Source organism: Vigna umbellata, chromosome 5, assembly GCF_029865625.1.
Source record: "Vigna umbellata cultivar VRB3 chromosome 5, Vumbellata_1.0, whole genome shotgun sequence".
Taxonomy (NCBI): domain Eukaryota; kingdom Viridiplantae; phylum Streptophyta; class Magnoliopsida; order Fabales; family Fabaceae; genus Vigna; species Vigna umbellata.
The window spans coordinates 11,676,234-11,690,068 of record NC_142169.1 but is presented as its reverse complement, the minus strand read 5'-3'; the positions used below and the strand labels follow the sequence as shown (position 1 = coordinate 11,690,068).

At 33.1% G+C, this 13,835-nt stretch overlaps 1 protein-coding gene across 17 annotated transcripts in view; it reads right to left on the bottom strand.

The window, feature by feature from the left end:
• The window catches only part of LOC124844694 (A-kinase anchor-like protein), a 46,355-nt gene extending 38,892 nt beyond the window's left edge, over positions 1-7,463 (bottom strand). For 11 of the 17 annotated variants that reach the window (XM_088116393.1, XM_088116394.1, XM_088116397.1 and 8 more), the window contains exons 1-3: positions 7,239-7,462; positions 370-679; positions 88-266 (exon numbers count right to left, since the gene is read on the bottom strand). In XM_088116393.1, the coding sequence (XP_087972519.1) occupies positions 88-266; positions 370-679; positions 7,239-7,280 (531 nt within the window). In that variant the 5' untranslated portion in view covers positions 7,281-7,462. Of the gene's footprint in view, positions 1-87; positions 267-369; positions 680-7,238 lie in introns of all 17 variants that reach the window. The other 6 variants (XM_088116405.1, XM_088116401.1, XM_088116406.1 and 3 more) reach the window with 3 other exon arrangements.
• Between the last annotated feature and the right edge of the window lie 6,372 nt (positions 7,464-13,835).

Here is a 13,835-nt window from a genome sequence, read left to right as displayed (position 1 = left end):
GATTGGTTGTTTGCATGGATGCAACATGGGTATATTATGTTAGAATGAAGTTATCTGCATGTTTGTTCTATTTCATTACTGCCTAACCTCGAGAGCTTTACTCGTTTGCTCAAGTTCATTTTCTGGCATGCAGCTCTGGTCATTATCTATTGCTGTTAATGCTTCTTCCTCCTTGTATGTTTCTTCCTCACTGATTTTTACAGCCATCTCAGTGGGGTTAATTGCCAATTCAGGTATTGTTGACATGTGCTCATCCTCGTGCTCACCTGTCATTATACAATGTTAGATGTTTGTAGATATCATCCCCTCAAAGTTGGCTAAAGTCATTTTTTAATTTCTAATACATATGATAGTATCCTGTCTCAAAACCTGGAACTTTTCCTTGTTCTTTAAGACTTGATTTTGGTATTGATTCCATCATAACCTGTCCTTCTGAATCTCTTTGCTTTGACCAGCCTGAAGGCACTTCAGCTTGTTTTTCGTTTCCCACACAGACCTTACATGATTCTTGATGTATTTCTTGAGGTCTTGTTTCGGAGACTTCATCAGTCTTGCTACTATCTTCTTTCCCTTTTTCTTCTACCAATGGATATTTAGAATTTACGTCATTTCCATGTTTTTGCGGAAATATTATCACTTCACTTCCAATATTTTTAATTGACTTAATTAATGGGGCACTCTGCAAAAAGAAAGGTTATTCAGCTCATGATTTTCAATTTAAACAAAACATTCTTATTATTTAAAGTATAACATAAATACTAAAAGCTTATCTAAATTATATAAGATCTCATGCAAAGTTGAGGTTTTCCATATTTTTTAAACAATACAGTGCATCATTACATCTCCTAAAACTATAATTTGTCACTGCTTAGACCTCCAAGTTGATTCAACTTTCTCTTATTTTTCTACATTCTTTTCACAGGATCCCTTTCTAGTCTTCAATACTGTTTCAACTCTTTTTCTCGAAGTTTCCACTTCACTCTTTATGGAGTCGGAATTACATGTAACAGTGAGGAAATAACAGTGATAGAAGACTGACAAAACGTAATAAGACTGGATTATTACGAAAACAAGGTCCGGCTCAGTTTGCACTTCCTATGAGTTCAAATGAGATCATAGGGAATCAATCCAATCACAATAAGCTTCAGCAAAACAGAAATGGAAGGAAAATCACCAGTACAGTATCACAACAATGAAAATGAAATTACAGAGAGAGAGAGAGAAAAATAATTTTCCAATTCATTGGCTACCTCTCTCTTACCCACCCTCTGCTATATAACTAATTCCCTTTCCACAGATACCCTCTCAAACGTGCATTTGGGTGCCTCACACGTTTCTCCTTTCCTCCCACGTCAGCTCTTTGAGGTGGTGACATATGTCCTTGGATGTTAACAACTTTCTTGCGTCTTCGACATTTTCTTCTTGACTCTGTTCTCCCTGCATTTTGCCCTTTATTTTTGTAATGTGACCCTCTCATCATTTGCGCTTGTTACAATGCTCCCTCCTTTAAAACTAACCTTGTCCTCAAGATTAAACGATGGATAACCTCAACTGTGTCTTCATTGTCTTCCCAAGTTGCTTCATGTTCCCCTAATCCTTCCCACTAGACCAGGATTTGAGGAATTGTGGTTGTACCTCTCATAATTTCCCGCTGCCTGAGTACTCTGAAGGGTGTTAGAATGGGACCTTCTATAGTAGTCGTAAGCGGCAATGGAACATAAACAACATCATTATTAGTTCCCTTATATAGTTTCAGCTGAGAAACATGAAAAATTGGATGTATCTTAGCATGAGGAGGCAAAAGAAGTTTGTAAGCAATCGTGCCAATTTTCTGCATAATCAGAAAAGGGCCAAAATATCGCAGACCTAATTTTTTATTCTTGCGTAAAGCAACTGAGTGTTGCCTATAGGGTTGCAACTTAACCAACACCGAATCACCAACCTCAAATACTTTATGAACTCTCTTCTAATCTGCATATTTCTTCATCCTTTCTTGAGCCTTGAGCAAATTCAACTTTAATTGAGCCAAAACAACGTCTCTTTTTTGCAACATATCTTGGATTGAAGGGGGATCTATTGATGAGTATTGGTACTTGAGAAGTGTAGGTGGATCTCTGCCATAAACTATCTTGAAAGGTGTCATTTGAGTACTGTGATGATATGAGGTATTGTATCAATATTCAGCCCAAGGTAGAAATTTGAGCGAAGCTTTGGGAGTTTCATAAGTAAAGCATCTCAAGTACATTTCTACGCATTTGTTAACCACCTCAGATTGCCCATCCGATTGAGGGTGATAAGCAGTGCCAAAAAGAACTAGTGAAGACCTTGTCCCTATTGGAAACAATTGAATTTGGAAATCCATGCAATTTTACCACTGTGGAGAGAAACACGTCTACCACCTTTTTGCTGTTGAAATCAGACTTGAGTGGTGCAAAATGAGCATATTTGGATAATCTATCAACAATGACAAAAATTACTGTAAATCCCTCAAATGGTGGTAACCCAACTATGAAGTCCATGGTGATGTCTTCCCAAATTTGATGAGGAATTGGTAATGGCTGCAACAGTCCCGCAGGTAAAGTTGTTGATGTTTTTGCTTGTTGACAAACCATGCACTGTTGGACAAAGGCAGTGATATCCTTATGCATATTCTTCCAAAAGAACTGAGCTGAAACCCTTGCCCTCAGTCGATAAGGTGTTTCCATTACCAACTAACACTTGAAGACCTGAAGCAGGTTCCACTGGTAACTTAAGAAATTTGGCCAGATGTTGCAAGAAATTATCACTGTTACCACTGTCGAGTAGTATCTGAACATCCTTCCCTGCAATTGTTCCAGTAAACCGCATTGTACATGTGCCTGTTGATCCTTTTAATGCATTAAAGGATAAATGATGTGTCAATTCTTCTTCCAAGTTAACCACACATCCTCCGCAATTTCTTGTTCTTCCTTCTCATCCTCTTCTAGCTGCATAATTAAGTACGGTCGATTTGGGCACCTATGCGTGGCAGAGAACTTTTCATCACAAGTGAAACATAAGCCTCTCTCTCTTCGGAATTGCATTTCAGTAGGGGACATCTTCTTGATGGTACTGTTTCTAAAAGATGCAGCAATAGGTTTGGTGTTTGGTGTAGCCAAAATGGGTTGTTGCACAGGGTTAGTGAATGATTGCTGGGAATTGGTGGTATGATTCTGTCTATGGTAACTCACATACTGAGGTTTGGTTTTGACACTATATTTTTCTTCAAATAAGAGGGCTAAAGCAATGGCCTTTAAAATAGAACTAGGGGCTTGGGCAATGACCTCACGTTTAATGTCAGGTTTAAGACCACTTACAAAACAATCCAATAGAGCTTCTGCGCTGACGCCATAAATACGATTAGCAAGGCTAGTAAATTCAACAAAATAATCGTTTACGGAGCCTTTTTGTGTGAGTTTAAAAAGTGTTGCTCTAGGTGAATCAAACGGAGAAGGACCAAACTCAAGTTCGAGTGACCTGACCAACGTATTCCAGGAAATAATTAGACTGGTTCGTTCCATCATTTGATACCACGACACTACATTCTTCTCAAAGTGGACTGCTGCAATCACAATGCGTTGCTCATCAGGAGTATTATAATACTCGAAGAACTGCTCCGCACGAAAAATCCATTGAAGGACCTTAGATCCATCGAATTTAGGGAAATCCAGCTTCACGTTCCTCACTTGCAAAGGATGTGTGAAACCCTGTGAGTTCCGCCCCTGACCTTGAAGATTAGCTTTAAAATATGCTAATTCATTTCTTAACTCTGTCATCTCACGTGCGTGGTCACGATCGCGTTTCTCTAGGATTTTGAGAATATGCGAAAGCTTCGGTGAAGGTGTATTTGCAGTCAAGGTGGAGGTGATGAAAGCACCAATGTAACAGTGAGGAAATAACAGTGATAGAAGACTAACAAAACGTAATAAGACTGGATTATTACGAAAACAAGGTCTGGCTCAGATTGCACTTCCTATGAGTTCAAATGAAAATGGAAGGAAAATCACCAGTACAGTATCACACCAATCACAATAAGCTTAAGCAAAACAGAAATGGAAGGAAAATCACTAGTACAGTATCACAACAATGAAAACGAAATTAGAGAGAGAGAGAGAAGAATAATTTTCCACTTCCTAAACCCTAAACCCTATTCTCCCTGCATTTTGTCCTTTATTTTTGTAATGTGACTCTCTAATCATTTGCGCTTGTTACACATGTCCACTATGATTTTCATGTTTATTCATGTTTTTTCTGAATTAGTTTCTTTTTTCCGATAATCTGAACCCTATTGAGTTCTTTCCTCTTCATTTTCCTCCTCTTCCACATATATTTACCCCCACCAGAATGTTTGTTTTGTCCTTCCCGTCATCTTCTGGAACTGGTATTTTTTTTACGCTGCTTCGGTTAACCTTCATAATTTTTCCTTTCTGGATTGAGACCTCGAATTTTCTTTAATCTCATCCTCTTCATGTGACACTTACAGTTACACTTGTCTGTGGTCTCCGTATCTTTTATATGTGGCTTGGGTTCTTCTGCAATCCCCAAAACTCAAGCTATTGGATGAAGACACACGAATGGTTTTATATTATATCTTTAACACGCACTCACAACAACCCTTTGGATTTGAAGCATGGATAACGTATTGGCACACTTGATCGTGTCCAAAAATTCAACTTTTCATTAGGAGAATGAAGTTCACAAGGATCTAATAATTGACCATTTACTCAGGATGTAATGTCGTGTCATAAACCAACTATCTTAAAAGCTTAAACTATTAGGTAAAGTGAGAGGAATGGTTTAATAAACACCATACTTAAAAGATTTTGCTAACGTTGTCATGGTAATAGTCTTCTTTGTTCGTGTCATTCTTATCATGAATTTTATCATTTGAATATTATGTTATGTTTTATTCCGGGTTATATGTTATTGACTTTCGAGGAGATACTATTAATCATTGACTATTGACATATTGTAGGGATACGATGACTTACTATAAATTATTTTATTTATCTCTAGGGCTAGTAGAGTGATATATAATATATGTCTGGAATAATTTACATTATGAATTTGAATTTGAATTTGTTTCCCCATATATAAGTATAAGATTTTTTTATCTTAAAAACCCGACTCAGTTTGTTGAACGATATCAGATTTTCAAGTTCTTGTTGATTGCACATCTTAAAAATGAATCTATTGGTGGAAGTGAAGAGACTAAATAAAATGATCATGATGAATGAGTTGTTCATTAAAGAAGTTGCCTTGCATTCTGGAATTTCAAACTTGGGGCCTCAAACCTTATGAATTTGAAGATAAACTAAAATAAGTAACAGGGAAGGTCTATTACCTCATAAGCTTGGGAATCAAAGGCATTGGATCAATTTTCAGCAAATCCAACATTATTCTAAGTGATTTTGATTAAGTACTTTACAACAAATATGAAAAAAAGAGCTTTATTTTAAAGTATAAGATCTTGATAGATGCAAAATAAATTGCAATGTCTTCGTTTTCAGAAATCTGTGCTTAGACAAGTTATAATATGTAATCTTTAGTAGTATATAGCACAATTTATAATATAAAATGTTTATATCATGGTTTTGTAAAGAATGTTCTTCCATCTAATTATCAAGATGATACTGTTAGAAATGTAAAATAAATCTTTTGAAGAATGTGTTGAAGTTGTCGAATGTCAACAACTCCTCTAAAAAACTATTTAACACTTGTGCATTGACCATCTTCTGTGTGTAGTCTTGAGCTTTACTCAAAATTATAAAAGATATATTACCTAGGTTTTGATAAGTCATGTTGACTATCACATATAACTTCACGAAGAGGTTTGCATTTAATGTTACATGCAAAACATTTATTGCAGCTCTCATCAACTATGACAAAAGCACATTGAAGAACAAAGAATACATCAAGACTACACAATGAATAGAAATAATTTGTAAAAACTACTTTTTTAAAAGCCTATGAAGATATCTTCACGAAGAAAAGTTGATGTCTCACATAAGAATTTTTAAGTGAAAAACAATCTTGTACTATAGTCTATGCAATACGGTTGATAGAGCACTCTAGTGTTCTTTTGTACTATATCTAAATAATTGAAATTAATTAATGATAACAATGATTTATAAATTTTTAGTTTAGAAATGTTTGAGAAATAATGCTGTTTTAATTTGGATTTGTACAATTACTATTACATATTTATTATGTTTTGAGATGTAATAATACATTTTAAATACGTATACACGTCTAGTTATTAACACACTAACCTTATATAGACCTCTAAAACTGGATATTATTAGAGCTTAAAGTTGACACAATTAGACATTTACTATTGACTCAGTAGTAAGACTAGAACAATAGTTCCATCTCCCCTTAGTAGAAACTTCACTTCTTCCAATGTCCAAATCAAATTTATTGACATTAGAAGAATTGTGGAACTCAATTAAGTCTAACTAGAAACTATAAATAGTCTTAGAATTTGTCCTAAATTCAATAAAATTGTTACTTATCGTATCAGTCATATGTCAAGCCTACGTGGTGAAAGAAAACGCATGTTCCACATTGACTAGATCTAGGAATAAGCTTCAATAATGTATTAAGTGGAGAACAGCTCTTATCACACAAGTCGGCTGTGAGATTGAATTAATTAAACACAATCCAAAATATAAAAACTAATAATTTTTTATTTGAAATCTATTTTACTAAGTGGAATATTTTGTAGATAAGTGCAAAAATTATAGTGGTTAAGAAAATGTTACTTGTATTCCTTCACTATTCAGAAGGTATACATCTTTAATATATTGAGATAATTGTTATCATAAATAATCTTCAAGTATGCATCTTTTGGTGTCTAAGTATATAATACATAGGTATTGATCCTAGTCATGTTACATGAGAAGATGATCTAATATGGGAAATTTGAGGCTCACATCGAGTGTTGTGAGATGATTGAAGTATTTAAGTACTCGGTTCTTGCCATCAAGGTGTCTTATAGTAATTTTGTTTCCTTTTTACTAGTTTCAACTCTGTTTCGTCAAAATACCTCATAATCAAAGGCAAAAGGAAATATTACTGCATAATCAAGTTTACCAGAGGAGCATCAAGCAGAAGAACACAACTTTTTACAAAGATAAGTAATCTAAGTATTTGCTTCAGATAAAGCAAGATAAGTCTGCAAAAATTCACTGATTAGAAAGCTGTACAGAAGGACATACCACAGAAGATGCATCTTCTGGAGAATTGGTTTCAGCTTCCATGTTGCAGACCTGACCAACTCAGCTGAAGCTGCAGTTGCATAAAGAGTATTGATGAATTGAACACGAACTATCTTCTACAGTGTTCTTTCACTTTCGTATCCTAAAACATTATATTTCTAGCACAGTTCTGTATGCTCTGTCAGAAGTTCGTCAGATTCCAATCTGAACTCAGACTTGGAGTACATAAGCGTGTGCATGTGCGTATTAATACAGTTGGATATGAGCATTACTAATTGCCATAACAGTGACAGTGCCACTTGTAATTCGCTAAAACATATCAAGAGCAGTCCACAAATGCAATGGTCCTGCTGATAGATTAGTCACATGAAAAATTAATCAATTTCTAATTATTTATCTTTATGAAGCTGGCTTATGTGCAGTTGAGATTCTTGTCGATCGAATAGATATATTAAATTCCATGATGTAACCAAATCCATTAAGCTCTTCTTGCAGCAATCATCCTGTAATAATTAATTTTGACAGTTTCGTTATTATTTACAGTGAGGTATGACTATATTATTATTATTTTCTAAAACTTCTAAATAAAAAATGATGGATTTATATATGTCAGTGAAGCTTCAGGATCTTACTCAACGTGAACACCTGAATTTCTACCAATGTAATTTTTTTGGAGCTGCTATACTTTAGTCAATATGGGCATATCTTCCCAACTGCAAAAAGTAACTTGGCATTTTCTGACTGCATCCCATCAAAAAGCCTCCTAAAAATTATTTTTATAATAAAAGTAGGATAATTATCTACTGAAAAAAAATTTCAGATTTGATTTAATTTGTTCCGGAAAATGAATTCCGGAATGACAGTGTTATGATATGGTGCCGGAAGCAATAGCCAAGTAACTTTTAGAATCAATAGTTCCTCAGTTTGAATCAATTTTGAACAAAAGTTGGCAAGTGAACGGGATTGTGATCTCCAAATACGTTAGTGTTGTAAAATCAGATTAAACCAGTTTCTAATGTTGTATAATAATTTTCAATATTTTCAAATAGTTTTTATTTTCAATATTTTCAAATAGTTTTAATTCAAAGTTTGTTGACTGATTAAAGTTTTATTTACCGAGATATAAGTACAAATTTTTATATTAATATTAGGTTACTTAGTAATTTATTTAAATAAATTAATATAAACGTAATATTGAAGATATACTAAATATGATATTAGTTTATTTTCCATTAAGAACAGTCTAAGATATTTTTTATGCTATTAGTCTTTGTTGAAGGTAAGGTGGATAGTGAGTTTCAGAGTATTGATCTCTATTAGAAAAATGAAAATTTAATTTTATTATATTAATTTATGAATAAACTAAATTAAATTTATATAACTATTTTAATTCGGGGAAGTTTTTTTCATATAATTATTGATTTTTCAAATTTTTAATTTTAATTTGTATATAAAGAAATTTTAACTTTGAAAAAAAGTTAATTTTATCTTTCATACTTTTTCTTTAAATCCATTCCGAAAAAACTGTTTAAAGAAATTCATGTCTTGTATTAATTGTCGTAAGTAATTACTAGAGACATAATGCTAATTAAGTAATAATTTTCTAATTGATTGCTTTGGAATATGCCCAAAGATTACGTAGTTCCTTTTTATAAAAAAAAAAAATCTAGAAAGAAAAGGGAAAGAAAATACAATGGACTTCTGTATGTCAAAATTAAGGTTTAATTGCTTCCTTTGTCCCCAGTTTGGTTGAATTGTGTCAAATTCATCCTCATTTTTAAAAAAGTTTCATTGTCGTCCTCACGTGGTATAAAAGTGTCAATTGAATCCAAACATAGAAAAAATTTGTGTCAAAGTAGTCATTTTTCCTATATCTCTGTGTCTTCCTTTCATATGTCACTTCTCTGGAGCTATGAAAAGCCTTAAATTGGATAAGGTAAAATGAATATCTGTACTTGATTGTATGAAAGGAAGACACAGATATATAGGAAAAATGACTACTTTGACACAAATTTTTTCTATGTTTGGATTCAATTGACACTTTTACACCACGTGAGGACGACAATGAAACTTTTACACCACGTGAGGATGACAATGAAACTTTTTTAAAAATGAGGATGAATTTGATACAATTCAACCAAACTGGGGACAAAGGAAGCAATTAAACCCAAAATTAATTTATAGCAATGTTAAAAATAAAAATTTAAATACATATGAATTAATTTGGGGATATAAGTTCTTTTGTAAACTAATTTTAATTTACGAAAAAGTTAATTTGATTTTTTTCGTATTAGAAATCTTTATGCGTATATTCCTCCAAAAATATCCATATTCATTAATCATGATAGCATGGTTTGAGTGCTATAGCACGTGAATATGAATAATTGGCTCCAAATCTATCACACTAGTGGCGACTTAAATATGAATTGTGATCAAGCATTTCAACTCAGGCGTGTTGGTATTTTGGGTATTAATTTCATTATATTTATATTAAGATTTGAAATAATTAACTTTATTAATTAAAATATTATAAATTTATATAATTAATTTTTTAAAGATAAAAATATTTTTTTTGTTTTTTATTTCAATAATCGTTTTCTAAACACAACATAAGCATTTTAATTGTAAAAAATAACTATTACAAAAATAAAAGATAGTTGTGGGATGTGTGAAGGTAATATACAGTACGTTGTTGCATATCCCTTGAAAAATATTGTTCAGAAATTTGATCATACAAGAAAAAAAAAAAAAAAGCAAGCTGGTGGAGATGCAAGTTTAAATTCAATGTCTTACTTAAAAGTTTAGGTAATGGTTCATTCTTCACTTATCTATTAAATTAAATTTCTTATATTGCTAGTCTTTTTGTCTTTTTAGTTAATAATGCCATATATTAAAATACTATTTGTTTCTTTAACACAGGGGATTTTGTTAAGTTAATAGGAATGTTGCAAAAGGTTCTTGATGAATACACATGTATATTTAATAAAGCATTTAGAAAAATGTTTTATACTACTTCATTCTAATATGAAATATGTCAATTCTCTTTTAAAACCTCTTAAAGAATTTTATTAATCTTTTACAAAGATTACAACGAGTATCAATCACTTCTGGTTTACCACGAGTATTATCAACCACTCTTGGTTTACAACGAGTATTATCAACCACTCTTGGTTACAACTCTAAACAGCATGACTAGACGAGTTTAACTGTAAGATCCAGGAAATAAATACAAGTTTAGATTTAAGTTAATTATTCGGAATATGTGTTTGGTAATAAATAGGTATTCTTTTTTTATTCAAGTGGGATGTGGTTATGATATAAGCCATAAGATAATAGTTAAATAACTAAAAATTGAGAAATATAATTAAAAGGTTTAAGTTGGTGTTGTGGTAACTTTGAGTTTAGGTTATGTATAATGTGAGGGGACATGTTTCAAATCCTAGAGAGACCAAAAGTGGTAAGTTTCGTTTTGGGGCCAAGAAACCTACGAGAGTAACCTCCTTTGTTCTCCATCACCTTTTCATCTCTTCTCTTGATTCCTTTTCTTCTTTTGGGAACCGAACCCTAGGGCAAAAGGGGGGCATTTTGCAACAAGAGAAAAGCAACATCAACCTTGGAAGCAAGAGAGATTCCTTCGGGGTTCCTAGGGTTTCGGGAAAACATTGGGAGAGTTATTTGGTGGCCATGGAGGAGAGTGCGGGTAATGTTATTGGTGTGGTAAAAATATTGATGGTTTATAGGTTGTTTAAGTGTAGAGTAATGGGTTTCGTAAGGAACATGCTTTGCTAGTTTAGTGTAGTGTATATATTAGTTTTAAGATGGTACAATCAACGATAATATTTAAAGTTGGTTTAGTGTAGTGTATATATTGATTTTAAGATTTACAATCAGTGATAATATTGAAAGTTGAATCAAGACCATAGTTGTCGCAAGGCTTAAGGCCAACAGGGTGGTTATTAGGTAAATTAGTGGTTCATCATAACATGTTGAGATATAGGTTAGGATTTCCTTGCCATTTTGATATGTGATGCATAAGCTAAAGGGTTTAAATGCTATCAAACTATGCATACGGTAAAGGTAAGTGAGTATGTGTTGATATGGGGTGCAAGATGAGAGCCTAAAAGTGCATGCCATGTTGTTAAGTGACATTCGTCAATTTTTCGTGTGTTGTTAGGTACAACCGTATAAGTCTCTTTGTAGTATGATGATTGAATGCCATGTATAAACTAAGCGGTAGAGGTTATTATACATGTCTCGTGATTCTATAAACTAGTTGGTATGGTGCATGACTGTTTGAGGTATTGTTAGGTATTGCCCGTGACTACCGTGAAAGGCTCATGTATATGTTTGTGATAGTGGTATTTATGATGGACTACCATCGTGATGTATGACTTAGGTAATACGATATTATATGGTGATATAATGGTGTATTACTTGGTTACTTAGTTCTTAAATTAATGGCTATAGTGATGCTAAATGCAAACCAACTATCCATGAGTGGTTATTATTCGTGAGATTGCTAAAGGGTTAGGAAATGGTTCTTGGAATGGGATATGTGATTTCTGAGATTGAAACTCAAGGGATGAGACATTGTGGTAATTGTTTTCTATGACAATTATCTATTATTAGCGTGGGTGTCATGGGGTTGTACATTTCCCCTTTCGAGGGGGTAGAAAGGTAGTCATTTGCGAGAGAGTAGAAAGGTTTAAGTATGTATTCTCGCTATACTTTGTTAATCTAGGGTTGTACATTTCCCCTTTCGAGGGGTAGAAAGATAGTCACATTTCCTCTTGTGACGGGATAGAAAGGTGGATCTCTTTGTCTTTAAGAGACGGTAGAAAAGATGAGTCTCTTCGTCCATGGTAGGCGATACAAGGGACTAAGATTCGAGTGTTTTCCTTTCCTCTTTCGAGAGGGTAGAAAGGGATAAATGTCTCATGCGTAAGGTTCTGGCTAATGTAAGCATAATATCGATGGGAGCAGCATTGGAGTTGTGCTCATGAGCCTTTAGGAGCAGGGGAGATAGGTTTGAAGCTGCAGTGGAGGACGATTTGAATTGGCTTGTTTTGGTGAACAAGAATGATGTGGTGAAGTATGGAAGATAATATACGTTTGTAAAGATAGTGGCTATTGGCATGAGTTGCCTTTATTTGACAAACTTATGTAAAGCTATTGAAGGTATGGGTCAAGAATGATCTTGTCTTTGTCTCTGATGGTTAAAGGCAGAGTTATTGCTTTGTAATTGTTTTGCATGATCTTATTTCTCTATGTTATTGTTGTTAACTTATCCCTATTGTTTGTGTTTGTTGCGATAATCGTATAATGCTTGTGTTATACAGGAGCTGATGATAATGCAAATGTTACAGATCTTATGTAGAAGCGACGAGAGGATGAGAAAGATTAGAAAAAAAGGAATCTTTGTTGGTTTTGTTGTTAATAGTGTGTATTAGAAGAATTAGGTTGGCATATTACTAGTTTTCAAATTTATTTGAATTATTAAGTTTTCGCGACACTTGAAATTGGGGTGTTGCATTAACCACTTCTGATATAGCATTAGACAAATTGTCTAGAACGTTTAACTCCATTGAGTTAAACAATACAAGTGCTTGAATTCACTTGTGAATCTAAGCACAATAAGTGTTTTTGAGTTCTTACAAGACAAAAGATTACTCTCGTAGAGAAGATATATGAATAATACAATGAACTTCTGAACACTTGTAAAAGACCTTTCTCTATAAATGAAAGCGTTAGGCAATAGAGAGAATCAACATGGTAGCAAGTTTATGCACTTCTTCTTGTTCTCTTTATGCAATCATCTATATATACAACCTTCTTGAGAGAGATTCGTTAGACTAAAAGTTGACTTCCATGTAGACTTCATAGCATTTTTAGGTGGGCAGTCAAACTCAAGTATACATTACAAAACTATTATGTTTTATCAGAGCTTTTACAAAAAATAGCTAGTACGATTCTTTAGAGCTAAAAGCTTTAAGAAAACATTATTGGAATGTCTTCCTATCTCTTAACATCTTTATCCATCTTGTGCAGGAATTTGAGTAAGGGTCTATACTATCATGATTAACACAGATAAAAGAGATCAAAGCATACAAGCAAAGAAGTACTTTTTCGTACATGCAATAAATGTTTTAAGCGTTGGTAAACATCAAGGCATATTGTGTGTTTAAAACATATTTGCACATGTCAGCTCGTTTAATGGAAACATCGTTTAGAAAGCAAAACGTTTAATATATGATCTTTAGACGATATAATTGTTAAACGCTTATTCTACAAGACTGTTTGTGAGTTTCATTATATCATTTAACAAGCTTTTCCTAGACGATTATTTTCTTAAGTCACTTATCTTGTTCAACATTGTTTAGATATAAAATCGTAAGTCTTAGTATTTTTACAAGGTGTACACTTTTGTTAGACGCAATTTGTTTAAACATTGTCGATAAACGATGTATGTTAGAAAACACTATTTTTATAAAATGTTATTTTAATTCAACGTTGGTTTGTATAAATAAATGCTTATTCCATTTAACATTATTTTTAGTAAATACATCCCTTAAATGTTTTACTCAATAAAAAATATTT